This window comes from Spodoptera frugiperda, chromosome 21 (assembly GCF_023101765.2).
Source record: "Spodoptera frugiperda isolate SF20-4 chromosome 21, AGI-APGP_CSIRO_Sfru_2.0, whole genome shotgun sequence".
Lineage (NCBI taxonomy): Eukaryota > Metazoa > Arthropoda > Insecta > Lepidoptera > Noctuidae > Spodoptera > Spodoptera frugiperda.
In genome coordinates, this window is record NC_064232.1 from 312,585 (window position 1) to 338,258 (window position 25,674).

The window sequence follows — 25,674 nt, forward strand, 5'->3', positions numbered from 1 at the left end:
AGAAAATCCGAGTGTGGGGCAACGTTTTAAAAAAAAAAAAACAAAAACAAAACAAAAAAATCTTGAGACGAGAAACAGACAAACTGATAGACTATTAAATTTTTTTGATATTGACGATTCGAAGTACTTGTTTATAAATGATTTTGACTTTGACTAACTTTAAATATCAAATTTTCAGTTCACACGCTGGATGGAAAAATGGATAGTCGAAAGCGAAAACTTAGAAGAGCGGGTCGGCGTCCTGTGCCGAGTTTTAGAACTGAGCGTGGCATTACGCCAGCTGAACAACTTCAACGGGGTTCTGGCCGTGGTGGCGGCCTGCGGGTCTGCCTCCGTCCACCGGCTCCGAGCCACCTTCCAACTCCTGCCCCCTCGACTGTCCCGCGCCCTGGATGAGTTCAGGGAACTGAACTCCGACCATTTCAGAAGATATCAAGAGAAGCTGAGGAGTATAAACCCGCCTTGCGTGCCGTTCTTCGGCATGTATTTAACTAATATACTGCATATTGAGGAGGGGAATCTAGGTGAGTATTTATTTATTTTACTAGCTTCGCCCGCGTTTCCGTGGGATAAAAAGTAGCCTATTTGATATTCCACACCATAATCTATCCCTATTAGAAATTTTATATCGATCCCTTCAGTATTTTTTGCGTGAAAGGGTAATCAAAATAGATACTCATACAATTTGTATTGATGGCAGAAAGTACCCATTTTATTGACATTTTCAAATATATTTTAAATATAATATTGTCAATTTATTTCAATACTAGTCTAGCGACTTAATACGCGTTTGCGCCAGCTCATACCCTGTCTGTGTACTAAATTCTATCAAATTCCGCTCAGTAGTTTCAGCGTGATTGACAGACAAACATACAAAGAAACTTTCACATTTATAATATTAGTGTAATTAAACTTTGTACCGTAAAAAAATATGATATACATAGAAATTCATTTACCTAATTATATCCTAGTAATACGACCAAAGCCGCGGACAGAACCTAGGCTTTCCTACTTACGAACAAGCTATAAAGCAGAAATGGTCAACTTATATGTACTCGCGATCGACTTTTTTTTCTAAAAGTTCTTCGCGATCGACCTATTATACAAAATATTTATGTGTACACATACTTTAGTACCAAACATTTTGAAGGTTTTTCTTAATTAAAAAAAAAATGCTCTCGGTATCGACCGATCGATCGCGATCGACCTGTTGGCCTACCCTGTTTTAAAGAAATTTAATATGTTTCCAGACTACCTGCCCGATTCGGAGCTGATAAACTTCTCGAAGCGGCGCAAGGTGGCGGAGATCACGGGCGAGATCCAGCAGTACCAGAACCAGCCGTACTGCCTCACTGTCGAACCCAAGACGAGGGTGAGTCACATTATACGACACTTCACTACACTACAGAACGTTTTTGTTATAGTATAAGTCGGTAAACGAGCAGACGGATCACCTGATGGTAAGCAATCGCCGCCGCCCATGGACACTTGAAACACAAAAGGCGTTACAAGTGCGTTTCCGGCCTTTTGAGGGTTAGGAATTTAAAGGTTGTTGGGGAACAGAGAGTAAAGTTCCCTAAGAAGAGTACGATCCTCCGACCAGGCGGTGATCGTGTCTGGCGGACTTTCTGCCCAACTGTAGTTCGTTGGGATTGTCTATCTATGTTTATTCGCATGTAAACATCATGCGATGTAGGATTTATGACGTCATCCATTGATTTGTTCGTCGACAGATGACAGAAGTCTTACATAGACGATCTATGTAAGACTTCTGTCATCTGTCACTTGTCATGTATTGTCACAGAATCATGCTGCTAAAATACATTATCATATCTTTTTACATATATGAACTACATAATAATTGCATAATATGTTGTATTGCAGGCGTTCCTAGAGTCCCTGGATCCGTTCCCCGGCAAGGACGACAACGAGATCACCAACTACTTGTACGCGAAGAGCTTAGAAATCGAACCCCGACTCGCCAAGCAGCTGCCCAAGTTTGTGAGTATTGTACCTTACCCTTTTGATCCGGCTCAAAGCAGGAGTAGGAGCGGGATGGTATTTAGTCAGTAAGAGTCTGACACTCCCTCTCGTATCGCCCAAGGCGGGATAAGTCATAGGATGATTTACCCATCAAAAAAATACAAAAAAACCTAAGTCTAAGTAGACTAGTAGACTACACTGTACATACCATAAGTTAGTCTACTTAGTAGACTGATAGACGAGTAGACTAGTAGACTAGTACCCTTAGTATGACTTTGCTTTACGTTGAATGAAAACAAAATGCGTTTAGAGCTCTGATTGGTCAGCGCGAATGAAACAGTCAATCACAGCGCCGAATACGCTCTTATTTTGCGTTTAGTTTGCTAACGTAACTATTCGACAATATAACTCGACTAGTTTCAAGTAATACTAGGAACCATAGTCACGAGTTTGAAAACGTGGCAAGCGCTTTTTTATATGAAACACGCCGGTAATCGAGCAAACGTATCACCTGATGGTAAGCAATCGCTGCCGCCCATGAACACTTGACACACTAGAGGCGTCAACATGTGTCAAGAGCACAAGTGCGTTGCCGGCTTTTTGGGAGTTAGGAATTTAAGGGTTGTTGTTAGGGAATGGGGATGGGGAAGATTAGGAAGGGGGGAATTGGACCTCCAGTAACCTCACTCACACAACGAAACACAACGCAAGCGTTGTTTCACGTCGGTTTTCTGTGAGGTCGACTTTCTGTTTGAGAGCACTTCATAATGTTTTTTTTATTTCCAGCCCCGCAAGTACCCGGAGCTGTCCCCGAAGCCGCTGAAGGTGTCCCGTCGCGCGGCCCACGAGGCAGGCGGCGCCACCAACAACTCCTGCGCATCCTCCATGTCCTCCTCCGCCTCGCACTCCGACGACACCATGAGTACGTATACTGTACACTATACACTAGTAGACCAGTAGACCAGTAGACTACACTATACATACGATGGCGCCACCAACAACTCCTGCGCATCCTCCATGTCCTCCTCCGCGTCGCACTCCGACGACACCATGAGTACGTATACTGTACACTATACACTAGTAGACCAGTAGACCAGTAGACTACACTATACATACGATGGCGCCACCAACAACTCCTGCGCATCCTCCATATCCTCCTCCGCGTCGCACTCCGACGACACCATGAGTACGTATACTGTACACTATACACTAGTAGACCAGTAGACCAGTAGACTACACTATACATACGATGGCGCCACCAACAACTCCTGCGCATCCTCCATATCCTCCTCCGCGTCGCACTCCGACGACACCATGAGTACGTATACTGTACACTATACACTAGTAGACCAGTAGACCAGTAGACTACACTATACATACGATGGCGCCACCAACAACTCCTGCGCATCCTCCATGTCCTCCTCCGCGTCGCACTCCGACGACACCATGAGTACGTATACTGTACACTATACACTAGTAGACCAGTAGACCAGTAGACTACACTATACATACGATGGCGCCACCAACAACTCCTGCGCATCCTCCATGTCCTCCTCCGCGTCGCACTCCGACGACACCATGAGTACGTATACTGTACACTATACACTAGTAGACCAGTAGACCAGTAGACTACACTATACATACGATGGCGCCACCAACAACTCCTGCGCATCCTCCATGTCCTCCTCCGCCTCGCACTCCGACGACACCATGAGTACGTATACTGTACACTATACACTAGTAGACCAGTAGACCAGTAGACTACACTATACATACGATGGCGCCACCAACAACTCCTGCGCGTCCTCCATGTCCTCCTCCGCGTCGCACTCCGACGACACCATGAGTACGTATACTGTACACTATACACTAGTAGACTAGTAGACCAGTAGACTACACTATACATACGATGGCGCCACCAACAACTCCTGCGCCTCCTCCATGTCCTCCTCCGCCTCGCACTCCGACGACACCATGAGTACGTATACTGTACACTATACACTAGTAGACCAGTAGACCAGTAGACTACACTATACATACGATGGCGCCACCAACAACTCCTGCGCGTCCTCCATGTCCTCCTCCGCGTCGCACTCCGACGACACCATGAGTACGTATACTGTACACTATACACTAGTAGACCAGTAGACCAGTAGACTACACTATACATACGATGGCGCCACCAACAACTCCTGCGCGTCCTCCATGTCCTCCTCCGCCTCGCACTCCGACGACACCATGAGTACGTATACTGTACACTATACACTAGTAGACCAGTAGACCAATAGTCTAGTAGACCAGTAGACTAGTAGACCAGTACACCAGTAGTAGAAGACTTGTGACTCTATACACACATACTAGAAGTCAGTATACCTAATAGACCGATAGACGAGTAGACTAGTAGACCAGTAAACCAGTAGACCACTAGACTGCTAGTAGAAGACTATTAGACTATACTATACATATCATGTCGTGGTAGCCCGAAGGTTTAAAACGCCCGCTTCTCATGCATGAGAGTGCCGGTTCGAAACCTACCAACGAAAAGTACGAAAGTGACTTTCCAAGTTATATGTACTTTCTAAGATTATTTAGACACCACTGATAAACGGTGAAGGAAAACATCGTGAGGAAACCAGGGGGCCTACTCTAATTCAACGAAAAACGAAGTTTCGTCTGAAACTTCCCACATTGTATACTACAATTCTATTTATTGCGTACTTTTGTGAATAAAACTGAACGAATAAAATGAAGATAAATAAATAATATTTGATATGAAATTAAAAATAAAACGTTATTTCAAGTAATTCTATTAGTAAATCAATAAAACGTACGTCCGAAGATTAAACGAAACTTCGGATTCGAGAACCGGAGTAGGCCCCCTGGACTTATAATATCTAATTATAAGTTTGGAATAATGTGTAATGTGTCGAAAAATATTGCTGAAATAATGTTTTTTCTTTATCTTTCTTTACCTCTTGTATAATGATCCAAAGGTTGTCTAGAAGAAATCACCATTGTGTGATAAGACCGCCCATTGTACGCATATTACTTAAAATGTATGTAACCTAGGCTACTTAAATGTGTACAATAAAGCATATATAAATAAATAAATAAATAACATGTATGTCTCCCCCCCAGGTATGACGTCCCAGATATCCCCCACCAGTATCAGCACGTGGGACGGGGGCTCGCTGCAGTCGTTGCCGCTCGACCTATGTGAGTCATTCATTGGTATACTACTATGTAATTAGATACATATTCATAATCTAACGCATTGTCTCTGTAACTAAACAACTAATGCAAATCAACAGCGACTGGCTACTGACTGGATCACCTGATGGTAAGCAATCACTGCCGCCTATGGACACCCACAAGTTGGTGGTGGTGGTGTTATACCACACGTGCCGAAGCATGGCGAGCCCACACTTTAAATCCAATAGAACATATGTAGCCGTACAAGATTTTGCAGGTTACCGGGGCTCCGGCTTGAAAAGCAGGAGTAGGAACAGGGTGGTCCTGTTCCTACTCCTGCTTTTCGAGCCGAACAGTCAATAAAAACAGCTACAGCGTTATAATATATTAGTATAGAATAAATGTGAAAAAAAAAGATTACTTAACCCAGTCCTCAGCAATCGAATAAATTCGAAGAACGAATCGAAGAATCGGAAGGAACAAAATCGTTACTAGGGATTAGTATAAGTAATCATTAAATGTCTCTGAGTGCGGCAGTATATCAAGTATTATGAAACTTGTGTAATTGTTTTCTAAACTGGTTTTAATAAACATGTCGATCTTATATATAACTATACCCTATGCGCCGTAACAAGGTGCGGCTGACAGATTCAGTAACGTTTCGTACCACTCTTGAAAGTTGCTGCGATTTAAAAATTATGCCTTACTATTTTAACTGTATCACATTCCTATTATGTTAAATCATTCAGAAGTGTAGTTAATTAAATTAAAACCAACCGGAATGTTCTAGTCTTTAAATAAAATCTAATGAAATGAAAAATAAAGTAAAGAGTTATGCGTATAACGTAAAGCCATAGTCGTGTTTAGTGATGGGATGTACTGCTTACGATGGATAGGCAGTCGATACTTTTTTTAGAATAAAAAACGTCGTTCAATTATCACTCTTAAAAAACCTTTAATTATGTGGGTAAATCTACTGTAGACGCGGCTCTCTTTGCCCGAACCACAGTGACTTTATCTGGGCACAAATATGTAGTAGACATTTCCGGCGCCTTTGATAATGCGTGGTGGTACTTAATCTGAAAGATCGTGGTTGCTTTAGTAACATATACAAACTAATATATACTTATATTCTTCACGGTTCTGTAAAACTGAAACTCTGAAACACCTCAGGGCTCGGTCATAAAATATTTATTTTGACAAGTATATACACGTTGTTAGACTGCACAACTAAATTACACACACATTTAATAAAAAAATTCAAGAGAATTAAATGTATGCTGCGAGTATCGATAGCGATAAAAAAAGATTTTTCTAATGTCCATCCCTAAAGAGAGACGTCAACGTCATACTGGCATCTGTCAGCCGCACCTTGTTACAGCGCATAAGGTATAGCAAACCAGGCGAACTCCGTTTCGCCCCCAATAATTTTTTCTCTTGAAATTTTTCTTGAACTTTCTTTGATATAAACCTCACGGAGACCTTATTCCAACGAATGCAACACCGTGGAAATCGGTTCGTGCGTTCTGGAGTTATAGCGGCAGGATGGAAAACCCGACTTATAAATAATATTAGTATTATATTTATAAATGTAAATATTAGTATTTAAACTGGCATGGTCACTAACACTAACATTAGAACTTAAGATATTTACCATGTTTATTTATATCTATGAGTTTCCGATATTTCTCACTCATACTCAACTCATAGATATAAATAAACATAGTAAATATCACGTCTGAAGTTATAATATTAATAAATATTATGTTGTCGGCGGCAGTGTCGGGCAGTAAGCAGGAGCTGGTGAGTCCCCGGCTGGAGCGCGGCTCGCTGTCGCAGCTGTCGCAGCTGCTGTTCTTCGACAAGAACAAGCCCAACCACAACCACAAGTACGTGCAATACTACATTCTATAGTATATAGGGTGACAGATAAATTAGTGAACGATATTTAAACACGTGATTGTACTCATGATTACAAACAACTTTCCCAAAGAAACTATTTTTGTATACTCATTAGTTTTATATTTATCGTCTCGCTGCTAATAGCTGATAATGCGAAAGCACGCATTAAGCATTGTGATAAAAATAAAATATTTAAATATCCTTCAATAATTACTAGTCACCACATAAATGTATCAATTTGTTTTTTTTTTAATCAATCTTCAAAAAAAATGTTAAGCTCAATGTATTGAAAGTATTGCGCATTTAAGTTTAAAGTTCTAAGTAACTGTCCTAAGAACTAGTACGAGTTTAACTTACGTTTAACGAGATCAACGCTAAAGTGCGTTCGGCGTTTTCTTTTAGCGTAAAGCAAACTCTTATTAAGGGTACTGAACGCAATGTTTTGTTTAAACATAATATATATTTGCTTTTGTACAACGAAAAAAGCTTAGAACCTGTATTTTTGCTTTTTATTATATGTACTATATTTCTAAAAATTTTAACACATTTATATAATGTTTACCCAAGGAACAGCACGAAAGACGAGCCCCCCTCCCCCCGAGACAGACACTCGCCGCGACACGACCGGTGAGTACTAACTATTACTATTCTACATTATATTACTATGTTATTCTATCCATTTTTGCTGATTTATTCATACATCATACATAAGTCAGCGTTAATAATATCGAATATAAGGCAGTTTTACCTGCCATCGGAAATTAACAACCAATCTTATCTCCAAAGTCTTAATTTTGGACCTTATTATAACTTTTTTATGGTAGACGAGCAGACGGATCATCTGATGGTAAGCAATCGCCGCCGCCCATGGACACTTGAAACACCAGAAGTATTTATTACAAGTGCGTTGCCGGCCTTTTGGGGGTTAGGAATTTAAGGGTTGTTTTTCGGGAATCGGGGATTGGGAAGATTGGAAAGAAGGGAATTGGGCCTCCGGTAACCTCACTCACACAACGATACACAACGCAAGCGTTGTTTCACGTCACTTTCGTGAGACATACTAAATTAATTATCATGCTATATCGGCTTACTCACATATTTGTTTGACGAGGAACTCGACTAGTTTCAAACCATGCTAGAGGCTCGTAAACGGTTTGGTAAAATACGGCCATTCTTTTCTGATCCTCTTAAAAACTAGACAACAGTGAACTGTCTGTACATCCGTACTATACTATCTACTAACTAGAATCCTTCTCCCCCCAGACAATGGTCGTCGTGCGAGCGGCGCACGCTGTCCCCCCGCAACCCCATCGTGGACGCCGACCTCTTCTACTCCACCAGGGGACACACCGCGCCACGGAGACCCGACCCGGTAACTATACATTATATATACTAGACTGACTGACTGACTGAGTGAAACCAATGCAGACGATTATATCGCTCACCTAGTAATATATTGGCACATCTACAAAAAATGCGTAATTGACTTTATATGGGTTACGTGTTTAAAAGTGCATATTAATCTATTTATTTCCGTATTATTTGAGAGAGGTCGTAAGTGTCATTATATCATTATTGTAGTTCCCCCCCTCCCGTACGTAAAACAACGGTTCATTGGTCAGTAAACTAAACAAGTCAGGTAAACTATGAAAACCGTAAATGTGCCAGTATTTTACTAGGTGTGCGATATGCATAAGAAGTAGACCCCTAAACTGACTAGGGGATCACCTACGTTAAAGGCGGTGTTGTCTTCAACAGTCTTCTATTGCCATTTAAAGAAATTGTCCTGTTCAGTCTTGAACCTGGAGAATCCACTAGGAGAGATCTTGGTGACTCGTTGGAAAGAAAAGAGACTTTCTGATGTGACTGATGTGATGATGTCTACTAATAACAACAATAACTAAATTATTTATGTCTTCCCCTACAGCAGGAGCGAGTTCCCCCCCTGCTACCCCGCGGGGAGCCGGACCGTCCCCCCGCGCCGCCCCGCCGGCCGTGTTCCCCCTCGCACTCCTACATACGTGAGTATACATTATTATATTATTTTATTAATTAAATGTACTTTAAAATAGACTTTCGTTAAAAAAAGAGTAGTTAGTATTCTCTGAGATTTTGGATTAAGATCAGTTATTTATTGCTTACTTGATAACTAGTCTAATTCTATACTTATTTCGAGTTGTCAAAATCTATAGTTTTCTATGAATTCAGTACCCTTAGTACGAGTTTACGTTCGGCGCTCTGATTTGTTGCTTTATTCCACCCGCCAATCAGAGCGCCGTACGCGCTCTTGTTTCTATTACTTTAAACGTAAAACAAACTCATATTAAGGGTACTGTATGATACTATGTTTTGACGTCACGTTGTCACCGTAAAATCCATTAACGAAAGTGTGACTAATTTATTGTATTGACAATTCGAAATAATTTATTTTCTAGCCAACAGTTAATGCTTTATGAGAATACTAAGGTGGCTATCGTGATGTAGCATCTGTTAAAATATTTTAAAGATTTAGTGCCAAAATAACATACATAATCCAATATTATCATTTGTATTCCAGCGTCGTCTACGTGCGAGCCTCCGCCGGAGCCCCCCGACCGGCCGCAGCCCAGCCCCAAACATGAACTCTTCAAGTACGTACATACACATTATATAATAATTCTTATTGTCTCTAGTACATCAACAGGCCTTATACGGATGATGATGAAAAAGACATTAATTAAACCTTAGGGACAAACTTTTTTCAAAAAGAGTAACGATGAAGTTTCTTGCTCGTTCTTCTCCATTCGAAGCAACACTTTGGAACGAGCACCTAGCTTCACCGACAGACAGACTAACGGACAATTCAATTTGACGTTTCTATTTTCTATTATCTATTCTCTCTCTATTCTACCAAAAACAAATTTTTCACGGTTTTCAAGACTGTTTTTCTCCATATAGAGCCTATAGCGCGCATCTTTCCATTTACAAAACATAGTTTAGCTGAGTCCATTTCCACCATGATATTTTTTTACCAGTAATAAAATTATCAAATAATATCGATCGATCTAGAACTAACATTAACAAACATATAAACACAAATATATTCGACAATGTATATATACATATAGTACATAGCCTGACCTCCAAAATACCGCGAGATACATGGGCTATCGCGCAGATGGCAGGTGTCGGGTTACTACACAGCATGCACGTCTGTTATGTAACGTGAAGCTACTAGAGAGATGGCCAACATTTTCATGGGGAAATATTCACTAGACATACTCATTTATTTATAGGCTTTTTTACATTGCGTTCTTTCTCCACTTCTGCGTGTCCATTTTTTAGCAAAGACCTCCAATCTTCCCCATTCTGACCTTTCTATGGCCAATACCTTAAGTTATAAGTCCTCGCCTGGTCGGAGAATCCTCCTTTTCTTAAAGAACTTTACTCGCTGTTCTCTCAGCATGGCTTGAAACTAGTCGAGTTCCTCGTAAAACGGTTACGCGATAAAACCGATAACATAATCATTAATTTACTATTTTGTGAAAGCTGAAATAAATAAAGCCAGTAAATATCTTGATTTAGCTCATGAGGTTGTCGACATGTGGGATGTAGATTCAGCAATCATTGTGCCGTTAGTCGTATCTGCCAATGGCCTTATAGCCAAAAGCCTCGACCAACACCTGAGTAGGCTAACGTTAGATGGTTGGATCAAGAGCCTGATGCAGAAGGCAGTACTTCTGGACACGGCGCGTATTGTCCGGAAATTCCTCTCTCTTGAGCCCTGACCGCCGGTAGCTTGGATTTATGGACTTTGACTAGTGGGCTACTGCTTTTTATATTTTTAAATGTTTATATATTTTTTAATTAATACTTTGACTGCCAACAAAAACCTGTTGAAGGCAAATCCTCCGCTAGCGCCGGTCATTTTTGCCCCCCACGGCGTTGAATGTGTTAAATATTTAAAAATTTAATCAATAACTATAGTAAATAAATAAATAAATGAATTAAATAAATTTACTATATCTCATGAGTTTAAAACCAAACTTCATCCAACATCGTCCCAATGTATGTTGCGGCCCCCTGCCCAGTTATCTACCGCGGTCGTAGTCGGCGCGTCTGTTGGTCTGTCGCGCCGCAACACTCGCACCGCGCAGTGGACAGTTTGGTGGCTCTACTGTCTACTGTCATACTATATATATCTATACTTTGTTCACTACCTTATTGTGTTATATACGTATAAGTTTTGCTGATTTTCTGGTAAATATTGTATTTTATAAGTCTGCAATAATATAAAGATTATGGAGAAATATTCTTCTTGAATTTGTTTTTCAATAGCTTTCGAGGTGTTTTTTAGTTAAAATGTCTCCCTGTCAGGAATTTCTCATCGATAGCACTGATGACACTCAGGTTGTTTTTCCACCAGAGATGTGCTATGCTACGTTGCTGTGGCTTCCACCAATCATAGTTATTGGTATACGTAGCTTGGCACTGGTGGAAATGGACTCAATTAAGATATGTTTTTTATATGGAAAGATGTGGTGTTATGGAAGGTTTCTCTACTATCGATAAATCGCATACTCGAGCTGCACATCTTCCTCGCACAGCTACATAGCTTAGTATCAGTGGAAACGGTCACATAGTTTCACAGCTTAGCTATTACATCTTCATAACATAGCTACATAGCACATCTTTGGTGGAAAAGCACCCTTAGACAAAGTCAGACATGGAACAGTAATTCGTGGATCACACAAATGTTGTGAGACCTTAGTAAGAGTTTGTTTTACGTTTAATAAGATAGAAACGAGAGCGTATTCGACGCTCCGATTGACTGGCTTGAATAAACCAAATATCAGAGCTCCTAACGCGCTCTCATTTCGATTTAGTTAAACGTAAAGCAAACTCGTACTAAGGGTACTATTTATGTAACTAAAATGTATAGTTAAACAGTGTTATTTAATCGTTATAAGTACGTTAAACATATTACGTTAAATTATATAAATAATGCGTTTAATCATTATTTTTTCAAGAGAGGGAACTTTTTCTTGGTATGTTAGGGACCACTATTATTATTACTTTTATCATGAGGTCTGTGAGTGGTGCTGTGCAGGATTAGAACCTGTGATAGTGAACACATTACATCCACAGCCAGTAACAACCGCTTAACTACCCGTATAAGTAACATATCATATCATATAGTATCATCACTTACTATCAGGCGAGATAGCGGCCAAACGTCGGCCCATTTAACATAAAAAATATATAAGTGGTCCAGTGAGCAGAGAGTATAGTATAATATGTTGTATGGTGCAGGATGCCGGCGGTGTCCCCGAAGCGGTCGCCGGCGCCGCAGCCGCCCGCCAGCCCGCATCTACCCGCCGACAGGTACAAACATACTTATTAAATATTTTTTTTTCTTTATTGCTCATTGTATTAAGTTTAAAGTAGTTTATTTCTAAAAAAATAATTTATATTTCTCTTAGTTTTAAGTTATCACTTAATATTAAATGTTGGTTAGCCTATAATTGGCGACTGTATAAGTCCAAAACTGATATGTATTTACTGCACTTATTATTATGTATACAGAAGCTGTTGGTAAACCTTTATTAATAAATAAATAAATAAATAAATGTATTATATAAGGAGCTTTAAAACTATTTGCTATGGCTTTAATGCGAGGTAGTGTTGTGTTTGAAGATTACAATAGTAAATATAAATTATTGATTATGAATATTTTTTATCATACAAAAATATATCTTTGTAAGTTTGTTATGAAAGAGCTGTCTCTTTCACTGTCTCTGTCACTTCGTCAATGAAAACGCATCGTACGTATTTATAAACCACTTTATGCAGAGTAGAGTCAATGTTTAATTAACTTCTTATGTTCTCAAGTTGAATCAACAAAATTTCTTCACTATTGTAATCTTCAAACCCAACACTACCTCCCATTGAAGCCGTGGCAGATACTTTTTCAAGTTGTATCAAATATGAAACGCATTGGTTCACATTAGTGTAACATTGTACTATTGTGATTATAATAAATAAGTAACATGTCTGTCTGTCCCGCAGTAGAGGCGGCGTGGCGTTCAAGTTCGAGTGGCGCGGCGCCCCCACCCCGTCCCCGCCCGCGCCCCCGCTCACCCCGCATCTACGTCAGTATACATACATACTATATACATAATTTTTACTTAATACATCATATGCTTAATTTAAGAAAATATTTATTGTTCATTTCATGCAAGTTAAGGTTTAAAAGTATTAAGAATGTTTGTCTGTTTGTTTGGTACACCTTTACTTCAAAAACTTCAACTGAAGGGATCGAGATGGATTTTGGAACAGATTATAGTCTAGAATAACACATAAATAATTTTATATCCCACGGGAACATGAGTGAAGCCTCTGGCACAAGTTATTTATGATATAATTGAATAAATCTAAGATTATTTAGACACCACTGACAAACGGTGAAGGAAAACATCGTGAGGAAACCTGGGCTTATAATTTCTAAATATAAGTTTGAAATCGCCAACCCGCATTGAGCAAGCGTGGTGATTAATGCTCAAACCTTCTCCGTGTGAGAAGAAGCCTTTGGTCAGCAGTGGACACTTATAAGCTGTTGATGATGAATACATGTAAGAGAGGATGTTTGATTACACGGTTAGCGCAGTGGTTGGGCAACTGGCTACCGTGCAACTTATAGTGGGTTCGATTCCTGCACGGAGCAACTCCTTATGTGATCCACAAATTGTTGTTTCGGGTCTGAATGTCGTATATCTGGATAAAATCGCAGGGGTTTTTTTTTTAAAAAAGTGAGCAGTAAGTAATGTAATGTATCCCCCCAGCGGTGTCGTGCGGCACCCCTCCCCCGCTGCCCCCGCGGCGCCGCCGGGACTCCGCCGCGCCCCCCACGCCGCTACCGCACGTACGTATACTCAATATATTATTGTGTTGTTGCTAATTATACTACTAAACTTCAGAAATACGTCATAATATCTATACTATCGCTGTCTATAGAATCGCTGAAAATCTTACTAATAACTAATTTACTATAACAAATCACGGTAAAAGTTGAACAGATTTCGTTAATTCTTTTTTTTGTGGGTTGTTGTTGTTAATAGAAGATTCTTACGTAAGAGAAAATAAAACAACAATTCAAAACAAAAATTCCAAGTTTACGATTAGTTTATTAAAAATACTTAAATCTGAATCTACGTGAAGTTTAGTACTCAATCACATGGGAGTCTACACACTCACACTCATTGACTTAACCAACTATATCCACGTTTCCAGTCGTCAGTATGCGCGGGCTCGCCCCCCGCGGCGCCCGCGCCCCCCGTGGCGGGGGCGGGCAGCGTGTGCGCGACGGGGGCGCCGCCCCCGCTGCCGCCGCGGCCCGCGCCCCCGCCCGAGTTACTGCGCCCCGCACACTCCACTATACTGCAGCGGAGGCACAATAACACGTGAGTTATATATAAATATATAATATTTACTTGTTATATATTATAGTACATTCATTCATGTTTAATGGAGGCTATCGTAATTTTGCTCACCAGATAGTATTAGTCTAGATAGACCGGCTTTGGTTCGATTCCCAGGTCGGGTAAAGTAAAGTGAGATTTTTTCAGTTTTTTGAAAAATTCTCAATAGTAGCACGGAGTCTGGAGTTGCGCCCAGTACATGGTAATAAGCTCGCCTCCTATTACATGGGACTGCGCCTTCTATTGTATAGCGGCATTACGTGCTGCAATGTGCACCTCTGCCTACCTTTCAGGGATAAAAAGCGTGACGTTGCGTAGCGCCAATGTGAATATCTCGTTTTTCGTCCAGTAGGTAATCAGCTAGTGTCCTATCATTGGACGTTCAATATTTGACATAGATTAGACAGCAAAAAAATCTACATTTGTGGCATCTCGTGAGCAAAAATACGATAGCCACCCATTGTCTACTTACTCTCTTGAATTAGAATATATTTTATTATGAACTTAAAGCTATGGTATATAAGCTCAGTAAAAAGTACAGTAATTTTTGTGAAACATTGTAGTATTACAGTAATGTTAAACGATTATTTAAGGCTTTAAAGACTTAATAACTCTTATTCTAATAAGTATTTATATAAGTTTCCTTTAAGGGAGTTAAAAACAGTTACTTTTTCAAAATATTAATAGTTTAATTTAAAATGAATGAATGTACCATAATATTAAACTTTACTACTTCACCCATATACATATAAAGTAATATACTAATACATGGTATGTCCCCCCCCTACAGCGGCGCCCCCCGCCTGCCCCCCAAGCCCGCCGCCGCCAACTCCGCGCGCACGTAGTACACACACACATACATACATACATTGTACATATATACACAGTGTTACAACATATATACACTACAGTAAAATGGGGTGAATAGGGATCGAGAGGTGAATAGGGACAGAAGAGGGGTGAATAGATACTATGAAAAATTTCTCTGTACCTATTCACCTTTCTTCTGTCCCTATTCATCTCTCGATCCATATTCACCCCGTTTTACGGTACACACTTTAGGATCCGGAGCTGCGGACAACGTAAAAGGTTACCGGGGCTCCGGCTCAAAGCAGGAGAAGGAACGGGGTGGTATCCCCCTCAAAAAAAAAAACACACTTTAGGATATGTAACTGATCTACTATACAAGACAAATGATTAAATAGACTGCACGATTGGTACGATAGCTGATGTACAAACGTGTCGCGGGTTCGATTCCCGCACGAAACAACTCTTTGTGTGATCCACAAATTGTTGTTTCAGGTCTGTGTGTCATGTGTATGTGAACTTGTATGTTTGTAAACGTACCCACGATACAGGAGAAAATACTTATAGAGGGCGACTTTTGTTAAAAATCGGGTTTCGTATAATTCCTATGTAGTTAGTACGGAGTGTAGAATTGGGTCTAGTGTATAGAGATCGGCTCATTCTCTATTACATTGGACTCAATAAGACTTTAGTAAACTACATAAGGAGAAAAGACGTCTTTTCAAAACAAGATATTTCTCCTGTGTCGTGTGTGCGTTTACAAACATACAAGTTCACATACACATGACACACAGACCCGAAACAACAATTTGTGGATCACACATAGACTTGCTCCGTGCGCGAATCGAATTCGCTACACAGTGTAATCACACGTATTGATTTGTTAGGTCGATAAAAGAAAAGTTTATTGTTATAATTTCGTAGCAAGAGCCCAGCTACGACATTTTCTAGTATTAAGTATCGCGTAACACCGGGGCTCAGGTGTTATGCGATGCCTAAATACATCATTTTATTTTAAAAAACATCAATAAATCAGTTACATATCCTAAACATATAGAAAATCTCCTATATATCTTGTAACACTATGTATATACGAAAGTTATACAACAAAAAATATATTTTTATACAACAACAACACAAAACTGAAAACATAGCAATACATGAGAGTTCAAAACTATATATATACATACATATACATATATATATGTCGCTTTAGCAACAGGGAAACTTAAACGGCAGCGTTATACATATATAATAATTATACATTATACATATAATAGAATTATATACTAGGGATGATGATCCGTTTCCACCAACATATATATATGTGACACCTAGCAGTATAAATAAGTTAGTTTAGGTGCCACGTCATGCTAAGAAACTCATAGTTAAGTGACTTTTTAGGGGGTCGTTTGGTGGACACGGATGTTAGTCCCCTCAGTTAGGTGGTGAAAAAATATTAGACATGTATTTTTTAGGGAAATAATACTTTTAGGGAACAGAGAGTAAAGTTCTCTAAGTAAAGCAGTATCCTCCGACCAGGCGGTGATCGTGTCTGGCAGCTTTCTGCCCAACTGTAGTTCGTTGGGATTGTCTATCCATGTTTATTCGCATGTACACTTCACATGTGCGATGTATGGTTTATGACGTCATCCGTTGATTTGTTCGTCGATCGTCTATGTGCGACTTCTGTCATCTGTCACTTGTCATGTGTCGATACAAACGAATTTAAGTTTACGACGGTCTATATTTTAAATATGATATTTCAAACCAACACGCACGAAGCGCTACGCTGCAAGCTTCCTTGTGCGAACTGCTAGGGAGTGGAACTCCTTGCCGGAGTCTGTGTTTCCTGATGGGTATAACCTGGGTGTCTTCAAGGCCCGAGTGAATAGGTTGCTTATGGGTAGACGTGCTCCATCGTAGGCCGCATCATCACTTACCATCAGGCGAGATAGCGGCCCATTAAATGTAAAAAAAAAAAAACATATTATATCGTCGAAAGTATTTATTTCCGTATGAAAAGAAAAATACATGTGTCTAATGTTTTAATATTAATCTAACTGAGAGACTTTATAAGAGAAATTAGTCATCATCCCTATTATACAATAATTATATAATATACATAGATTATATAAAGAAGTGTATATAGAAACCATTGTGTAATATATTGTACATTGTACATTCCAACGGTTACTTGGTAAATAGCTGTCTTACGGCCGCACTCAGAGACATTTAATGATTACTTAAACTATTCCTTAGTAACGATTTTTGTTCCGACAACAATTGCTAAGGACTGGGTTAAGTAACCATTAAATGACTCTGAGTACGGCGGTATGATTAGAGATGTTCACATTGACTGGGCAAAATATATATGTCAAATGAATGAAAGAAAGAAAAATAGTTTATTAACTAAAAATCACGGTTTACTCATGTAAATTAAGTAGGCTGTGTGACATCGCCGTCTGCACACGCTGCTCATGATGAAGAGTCCCTCTGTGACTCGAAACTAGTAGAGCTTTTCTCCATTAATGTACGTTAGTAAACCGTGATTTTTAGTTAATTTAGTATGTCTCACGATACGTTATTATAAAAATATAAAAACTATTTATTTGTATCGTTGTGAGATATGACAGGCAAAACATTTTATATTATTAAAAAAAATTAACACTGTAGGTAACATTTTTTTTTCAACTTATGACTGTTTCATTGGTCGAGTGTTCGCAAGAGCGACTGCCGAGATAATGATGTCAGCTTTGATTCTCGGGTTGGGCAAGTGTTGTCAGGCTTTTGTCTAGGGGAGAATATTTATAAGATAAAAATAAAAAGCATTAATTTAACTAATATAACACTTTGCTCGACCAGGGATCTCTTGCTTGGCAGTCGCACTCGATCAACGAACCAAATCTTACTATCATTACTAAATGATGAAAAATCCTATAGTGACATATATTTGATTCTATTCATAAGTATTGCTCAGTCTGGAGCTGCGGACTACCTAGCTGGTTTACCGGGGCTCCGGCTCGAAAAGCAGGAGTAGGAACGGGGTGGTTTTTAGTCAGTAAGAGTCTGACACTCCCTCTCGCCTCGCCCAAGGCGGCAGAAGTCATGGGATGATTTTCCCCTCTTAAAAAAAAAAGTGTTGCTCAGTCAATGTGAATATGATCTAAAGCTGGGCACTCACTTAACGTAACGTATCAGATACAGTATCAACCTGCAAGTGGGTAGTTCAATAAAAGAGCATACTTCTTTTTAAACACCGGCAACGCACCAGTTTCTCCTCTGGTGTTGCGGGTGTACATTGGCGGCACTGATCGCTTACAATCAGGGGCCTTAGTCTGCTATTACAATTGTGTCAGAATGGTCGATCATTGAGCAGTGCGAGAGGGACGGAGCTATACAACCTACATAGCTCCGTCCCTCTTGCACCTCTTGATCCGTATGCTCGTTTGCCACCTTTTCCATAAAAAAAAACTGTATCTACTACGTTACATGCTACACGGTAAATGAGTACCCAGCTTAATAAATACATATAGTATATGTAGCTATACAGCATAAATATGTTTATAATATGACGTACAAACATACAAATATGTAGTTCAGTATGATCACCGGTCATATTCAGTTGCCTTATATTTATATTGAATAGTAAACTGAAACATTTTTTATAATAAGTAAAAGAGTACTTACTTTTTTGGTCACTAGATGGCGTTAAAATTAATTTCGTGGTCTGATTTGTCTATTCACTGTAGCTGTTATACATTATGTATTAAATGGTTTGACACTAACTGCCGCACTCAGAGACATTTAATGAATACTTAAACTATTCCTTAGTAACGATTTTGTTCCGAAAACAATTGCTAAGGACTGGGTTAAGTAACCATTAAATTACTCTTGAGTGCGGGGTTTAGAAATTATTTCAAAGTCAAAGTCAAAATTTAAATAGACCGATAAATCACTTTGAACGTCAAAGCAAATATCATAATATTAAAAAAGTCTGTCTGCCTGTCGGTCAGACCCATCGTTGCTCTATTTGCTCGTTCCAAAGTGTAGTTATATGTCTCAAATTTATTGGACAAATCTGACCTGACACTAAATTGGCACCATCTAGTGGCCAATGAAACAGTAGGTACTAATCATTAACATCACACATTTAATAAAAAAATAATTACCGCCGTACTCAGAGTCATTCAATGGTTACTTAACCCAGTCCTTAGCAATTGTTTTCGATACAAAATCGTTACTAAGGAATAGTTTAAGTTATCATTCAATGTCTCTGAGTGTGGCTTTAAGATTATACATAGAATAAAACAGTTACTATAAACTGGTGGTCATACGATATTGACCGATACGAGTCTAATGCAAAGCTATTGGTACAATATTAACAATATCGCGTGAATTAATTATGATGTTATCGGCTTACTCACGTAACTGTTTGACGAGGAACTCGACTAGTTTCAAGCCATGCTAGAGGCTCATATTCTTGAGCAGCATTCCGCGACACACGACGCGGCGATTGTCGCTGCTACTGGCGACTCGAGTTTCGCGCCCTCTGTCTGGAATCGCGTATTTGAAAAACGGAATGCTGCTCATGAATATGAGCCTCTAGCATAGCTTGAAACTAGTCGAGTTCCTCGTCAAACAGTTACGTGAGTAAGCCGATAACATCATAATTAATTTAGTATGTCTCACGAAAGTTATAATGAAACAAAAATATTTGTTTAGATATTATGTTGATAATACAGTATTTAATATTTTTCCAATAGCTTTGTACAAACATACATACATACGCTACGCAGTGCCAATAATAATAATACAAGCATAGTTATATGTTATAGACAAACTGACATAGTCAATATACAAATATATTTATAATATGTAACATAGTATACTGAAGCTCGAATTACAATTAAATACGCCAATAAAGGTAAGCGTCCACAGACCCGCATCGTACGCATCGCACGCATTCCATATGACGTCATCAGTACGCATCGCATGTAGGCATTGCTGATGATGCGGTCCGTACGATGCGGATCAGTGGACGCAGTTGTATGAGTTTCTATACAAGACAAACTAAAATCTGTTGCGTGCGATGCGTACGATGCGGGCCTGTGGACGCTTACTTTTATAACGTCAAATATTTTTTATAACGGAACGGCAACGCGCTTGTGTTGCGGGTGTCCATTGCCGTCGATTGCTTACCATCAGGTGATCCGTCTGCTCGTTTGATTTAAAGTATAATATGTTACATATTATATGAAAAAGAAAATGTAATAATAATAATGTTATAGAAATTATATTTATAACAAAAATAATAGAACGCGCTTTATTCAAGATTTGGTCGCGGTTCGAAATGGGCGTGGTTTTGATATTTAACTATACCCGGTATTTGGTAAAGTTTTCAATATAGAGCAATTTTAATTTCACTGGCAAAAAATTACAGTATTTTATGTGTATATTAGTTTTTATACAATTTATGCGAACTATGCCTCGCAGAATATTAAACTTGATATTATGAATGTAACTTAAAAATCAAAATAGCATTGAAAATACACACACAACGCCTTTTATCCCCGAAGGGGTAGGCAGAGGTGCACATTACGGCACGTAATGCCGCTATACAATGTAAAAAAGGCTAAAAATAATCTTTATTTTAAATGAAAATGAGTTAAATATGAGACCACGCCCATTTCGAACGCGACACACTAGTATTTACTTGACTATAAGATTAATTCCTAAATACTAACTATATGTCAGTGGTCATATTTAAAAAAACAAAATTTGAAATGCTTAGCACAAACATACAGCAGATCAAAGTATACTAAAATGCAATTTTCAACTTAAACGCAGTGGAATAAGGTTCAAAATGTGTTTGAAATCGTAAAATGGCAATTTTTAATACATTTTCAACCGTATTGCAACTGTAGAAGGTTGAAAATGAATTAAAGTTTAGTATACTTTGATATGCTGTCATTAAAATACTACCACTGATATATTGTACAAAAAAAAATACTGAAACAAAACTATGGCATTAGGTTTTGTGTAACCTATATACCTGTCTCTCTCACTTCCAAACGTGTGAACGAGACAGCGATATAGAGAGTTATTTCCTATAAAAAGGTACTGAAATACTATGACAAAAGATGCATTTATGTGTACATACTAAATATATGATGAGTGAGTGAAGCTACAGTCCTGCCTACCCCCTCACAGCTATATATAATTATACTGTATAATTTATATTGAAGGCGGCAGGACCAGTGGCGAGTTGGTTTATATAAAATGCTCTTAGATATAACTTATACTAACAATTATACATATACATATATATATGTTATACTATACTAAATTATATATATAAAGAAACTACAATAAATTCCTATTGTGTTGCCATAGTAAAATATTTTGAAAAATACCTACTATTATACAGAAGATTTTTTTGTTTGTTTAATTATTTTTAGTGATATTTTTTACATGCAGTATATAGTATGGAAATTAAATAATTATTGTATATTGAAGCTTGTATAAATGACATCGGTATAATGTACAGTCTTAGTATATAAGTATATAATTATATACATATATATAACTTGTATAATTATTAAATTAATTATATTTAACTACTCAGAGACATTTAATGATTACTTAAACTATTCCTTTGTTTCGAAAACAATTGCTAAGGACTGGGTTAAGTAACCATTAAATGATTCTTGAGTACGGCGGTTATTCATGTAACTGTTTGACGAGGAACTCGACTAATTTCAAGCTATGCCAAGGGCTAAACTGTGTCAAACACAACATATATATTTTTTAATTAGAACTGTGTTCTTAATATGAGTTTTGTTTACGTTTAATGAAATCGAAATGATACCGCGTTTAGCGCTATGATTGGCCGACTTGAATGCATCAACCAATCGAGCGTTGAACATAGAGATTACGCTCTCTTATGTGTGAATGAAGAGTGTTTCAATGGAAATCTCATTCTAAACTACGATCTCCAGCGTGGCGGGCTTTCTGCCCAACTGTTGTTCGTTGGGATTTTCATAGAGATTACGTCAGGATAAATCCCCCTATTATGTGTGACTTGTCATCTGTCGCCACAACATCAAACCCCTCTTATGTAGACGACTGTCTTCCACTATCATAACTATGAGCCCCCAACGTAGCCTGAAACTAGTCGAGTTACCTCTTCAAACAGTTACGTGAGTAAACAAAATATGATTAATTTAATATATCTATATATAGGAGGATATTCGCATTGTATATGTTGTGTAGCCGGTAATGTAATGGTGCTTAAGTGACGGGTTATTAGTTGCCACTATTGCAACATATATATATATATATTATACGCTTGTATGTCAAGATATACAACCGGAGCTGCGGACTACCTAGCGGGTTTACCGGGGCTCCGGCTCGAAAAGCAGGAGAAGGAACGGGGTGGATTTTAGTCAGTAAGAGTCTGACACTCCCTCTCGCCTCGCCCAAAGCAAAATAATTAACTGAATGATTTGCGCTCCTTAAAAAAATTACAAGATATACCATAATTATTTAAGGGCAAGCAACGCACTAGTAACTCCTCTAGTGTTGCGGGTGTTCATGTGCGACGATTGCTTACCATCAAGTGATCCGTCTGCTCGTTTACCGACTTATACAATATAAAAATATGTTTCCTTTATATTATTATTTTCTGTCTCACCGTACCCCGTCCCCCTATTACATGGGACTTATAACACAAATGGTGAAAAGCCTGTGCATATTGTATAGCGGCATTACGTGCCACAATGTGCACCTCTGCCTACCCCTTCCGGGATAAAAGGCGTGACGTTGCATAATATATGAAACATTTGGTATATCACAACATACTAGCGTTTTTAACATATAAAATTGTATATAAGAATCAATATTATATTATAATTACATATTATATATAAAAGAACTTCATGATCTATAATTACCCCCCCCCCCCCCCGTGGCAACTAATACACCCGTCGCCGTTTTCAAAATATACCCATCCCGACCCAAACCAGTATAGGAACGTGCCTCACACGGGAATTGAACCCCAACGCTTCCTAAGCTCTCAGAACAGACAATATTGTGGAGATTATAATATATCTCCACACTTAAATAGTTGGTATATGTATGTATTAGGTTGTTTATAGACAGACAGACGATTTTAATGCTTTTTTTATATATCTTTTATTGGTTTTGTGTTGGGTGAATAATTATGTCAGTATATTTCATGAATAAATATATACATGTATATTGTAATACATACTAGCTACTCCCACGCGATTTCACCCGCTCTGCTCGGCTCCTATTGATCGTAGCAAGCAAGCAGACAAACAAACTCTTCAGCTTTATATATTAGTATTTTTTTTTTTTTTAGATTATGAAGCTAAAGAATTGCGTTTCTTTGAACGCGCTTATCTCTAGAACTACTGGTCCGAATTGGATAATTCTTTTTGTGTTGGATAGTACATTTATCGAGGAAGGCTTTAGGGTATAAAACATCACGCTACTATCAATAGGAGCCGAGCAGCGAGTGAAAATGCGTGGTAGTAGCTAGTTTATAATAAGTATTAGTTGCAACAGAAATGCATTAATTGTTCACCCTTACACCAAGTAATTTAACTGACCAATCAAGAAATTATAATTTTGTTAAGTTACAATTTTATATACACACTACATATTTAAGTTTTCACGTCTGTATGTCCGTACGCAGCCTCCCAAACATGTGACAATCTTGTACAAAGTTCCTGCTAACTTAGCCGGAGTGACTATCTATAGTTTTTATAGAACTAACTAGCAGCACTTATAAATAGCAGCACTTATAAAGTATTTGCCTACCAGAGGTAGAATTTTAACATAAGCTCCATACAAAATGTGTCAAAATTCTACCTCTGTCTATTATTTTATGACTACCCTTGATCCATAATTTTATGAACAAACTTGCTCCTGTTTTCGGCTTCGTCCGCGTTCCCGTGGGATAAAAAGTAGTCTATGTGTTATTGTAGATCATAATCTACCTCTGTTCCAAATTTCATCCCGATCCCTTCAGCCGTTTTGACGTGATTGAGTAACAAACATACACACAAACATAATATTTAATTGATGAGATTTATGGGACATACGTTTTATTTATAGTGGCTAATATAGCCCAGCTTCCCATGGGTGCAATGGTGATATATTATGCAAGTATTATACATATAAACCTTGCTCTTGAAACTCTCTATCTATTAAAAAAACGCATCGAAATCCGTTGCGTAGTTTTACAAAGGGACATAGAGACAGAGAAAGCGACTTTGTTTTATACTATGTAGTGATATTGCCTCCTTAAAAAAAATATAGATAGTCATTTTGACTAAGACTGCTGTACATACCATTTTATATAAGTAGGCGATATGTTATTAGGGATGGGCTCGCGACCACTGATACCAGTACAAAGTATAATTATGTAGTATAAATATAAATACTGAATGTAATGCAATAACAACTCTATGTATTTGTAAATAAAGATGTTTTTACCATGGCATGGACCATTTGTTATGTGATCTTTTTAAATTAATTACCGTAACATCGGGTTTCTTTGACCCTAGAGGGTAACTTTGACCCAAGTTTTAGACCAATGAAAAACTAATATACGTTTTATTCTGGATTCCTATTGGTTGTAGAATGTGGGTCAAAGAAACCCGATGTTACCGGTACTTGTTTAATGTAATTTTGTTATTTATGAAATGTAATATCTGCCTTTACAATGTAATTGTTCGCAAATCATTTTATATGTATAATTTTTAAATTGAGTGTTAAATTATGTAACTGTTTTAATTGGTACACAGAAAATACTAAATAAACAATAATGAGAGTTGATAATTAAATGAATTAATTATGTAAACGCTGTACTCAGACTCATTTAATGACTACTTAACCCAGTCCTTAGCAATTGTCGCGAAAAATCGTTACTAAGTGATAGTTTTAAGTAATCATTAAATGTCTCAGAGTGTGATATTAAGATGTAGATTATACAATATTGAGATTATTTTCAGTTACTGAGCCCATCCCGAGACCTAAGTATATTAGCAGAGATCGTATATTTGGCCTAACACTACGTATAAATATATAGTATACATAAACGAGTATATATTACTATATATAGTAGGAAACTTAGATGTAAGTGAAGACCATCTGTGAATAAATTGTAAATATTATATTAAATGGATAGCAATTCATATATACAGTTTGTCTTTGTTTTATTGGTAAACTCCCCCCTACAGTACACCCCCATCCTCCCCCTACCTCACACAGGCCTCCCCCTACCTCACACAGGCCTCCCCCT

The 25,674-nt window shown here is 38.3% G+C and overlaps 2 protein-coding genes across 8 annotated transcripts in view; one reads left to right on the forward strand and one right to left on the reverse strand.

Moving 5' to 3' along the window:
• The window catches only part of LOC118280194 (protein son of sevenless), a 56,083-nt gene extending 40,628 nt beyond the window's left edge, over positions 1 to 15,455 (forward strand). For 2 of the 6 annotated variants that reach the window (XM_050702102.1, XM_050702104.1), the window contains exons 20-34: positions 179 to 524; positions 1,251 to 1,372; positions 1,885 to 2,001; positions 2,770 to 2,905; positions 5,122 to 5,199; positions 6,956 to 7,064; positions 7,645 to 7,704; positions 8,341 to 8,449; positions 9,005 to 9,098; positions 9,635 to 9,707; positions 12,370 to 12,441; positions 13,126 to 13,208; positions 13,899 to 13,978; positions 14,347 to 14,516; positions 15,325 to 15,409. In XM_050702102.1, coding sequence (XP_050558059.1) covers positions 179 to 524; positions 1,251 to 1,372; positions 1,885 to 2,001; positions 2,770 to 2,905; positions 5,122 to 5,199; positions 6,956 to 7,064; positions 7,645 to 7,704; positions 8,341 to 8,449; positions 9,005 to 9,098; positions 9,635 to 9,707; positions 12,370 to 12,441; positions 13,126 to 13,208; positions 13,899 to 13,978; positions 14,347 to 14,516; positions 15,325 to 15,379 — 1,704 coding nt within the window. In that variant the 3' untranslated portion in view covers positions 15,380 to 15,409. Of the gene's footprint in view, positions 1 to 178; positions 525 to 1,250; positions 1,373 to 1,884; positions 2,002 to 2,769; positions 2,906 to 5,121; positions 5,200 to 6,955; positions 7,065 to 7,644; positions 7,705 to 8,340; positions 8,450 to 9,004; positions 9,099 to 9,634; positions 9,708 to 12,369; positions 12,442 to 13,125; positions 13,209 to 13,898; positions 13,979 to 14,346; positions 14,517 to 15,324 lie in introns of all 6 variants that reach the window. The other 4 variants (XM_050702098.1, XM_050702099.1, XM_050702100.1 and 1 more) reach the window with 4 other exon arrangements.
• Positions 13,492 to 25,674, reverse strand: part of LOC118280396 (ribosomal RNA processing protein 1 homolog) — a 40,997-nt gene continuing 28,814 nt past the window's right edge. Inside the window, exon 12 of one of the 2 annotated variants that reach the window (XM_050702171.1) lies at positions 13,492 to 13,614. The gene's annotated coding sequence lies outside the window, so the exon portion shown is untranslated. Of the gene's footprint in view, positions 13,622 to 25,674 lie in introns of both variants that reach the window. The other variant, XM_050702170.1, reaches the window with a different exon arrangement.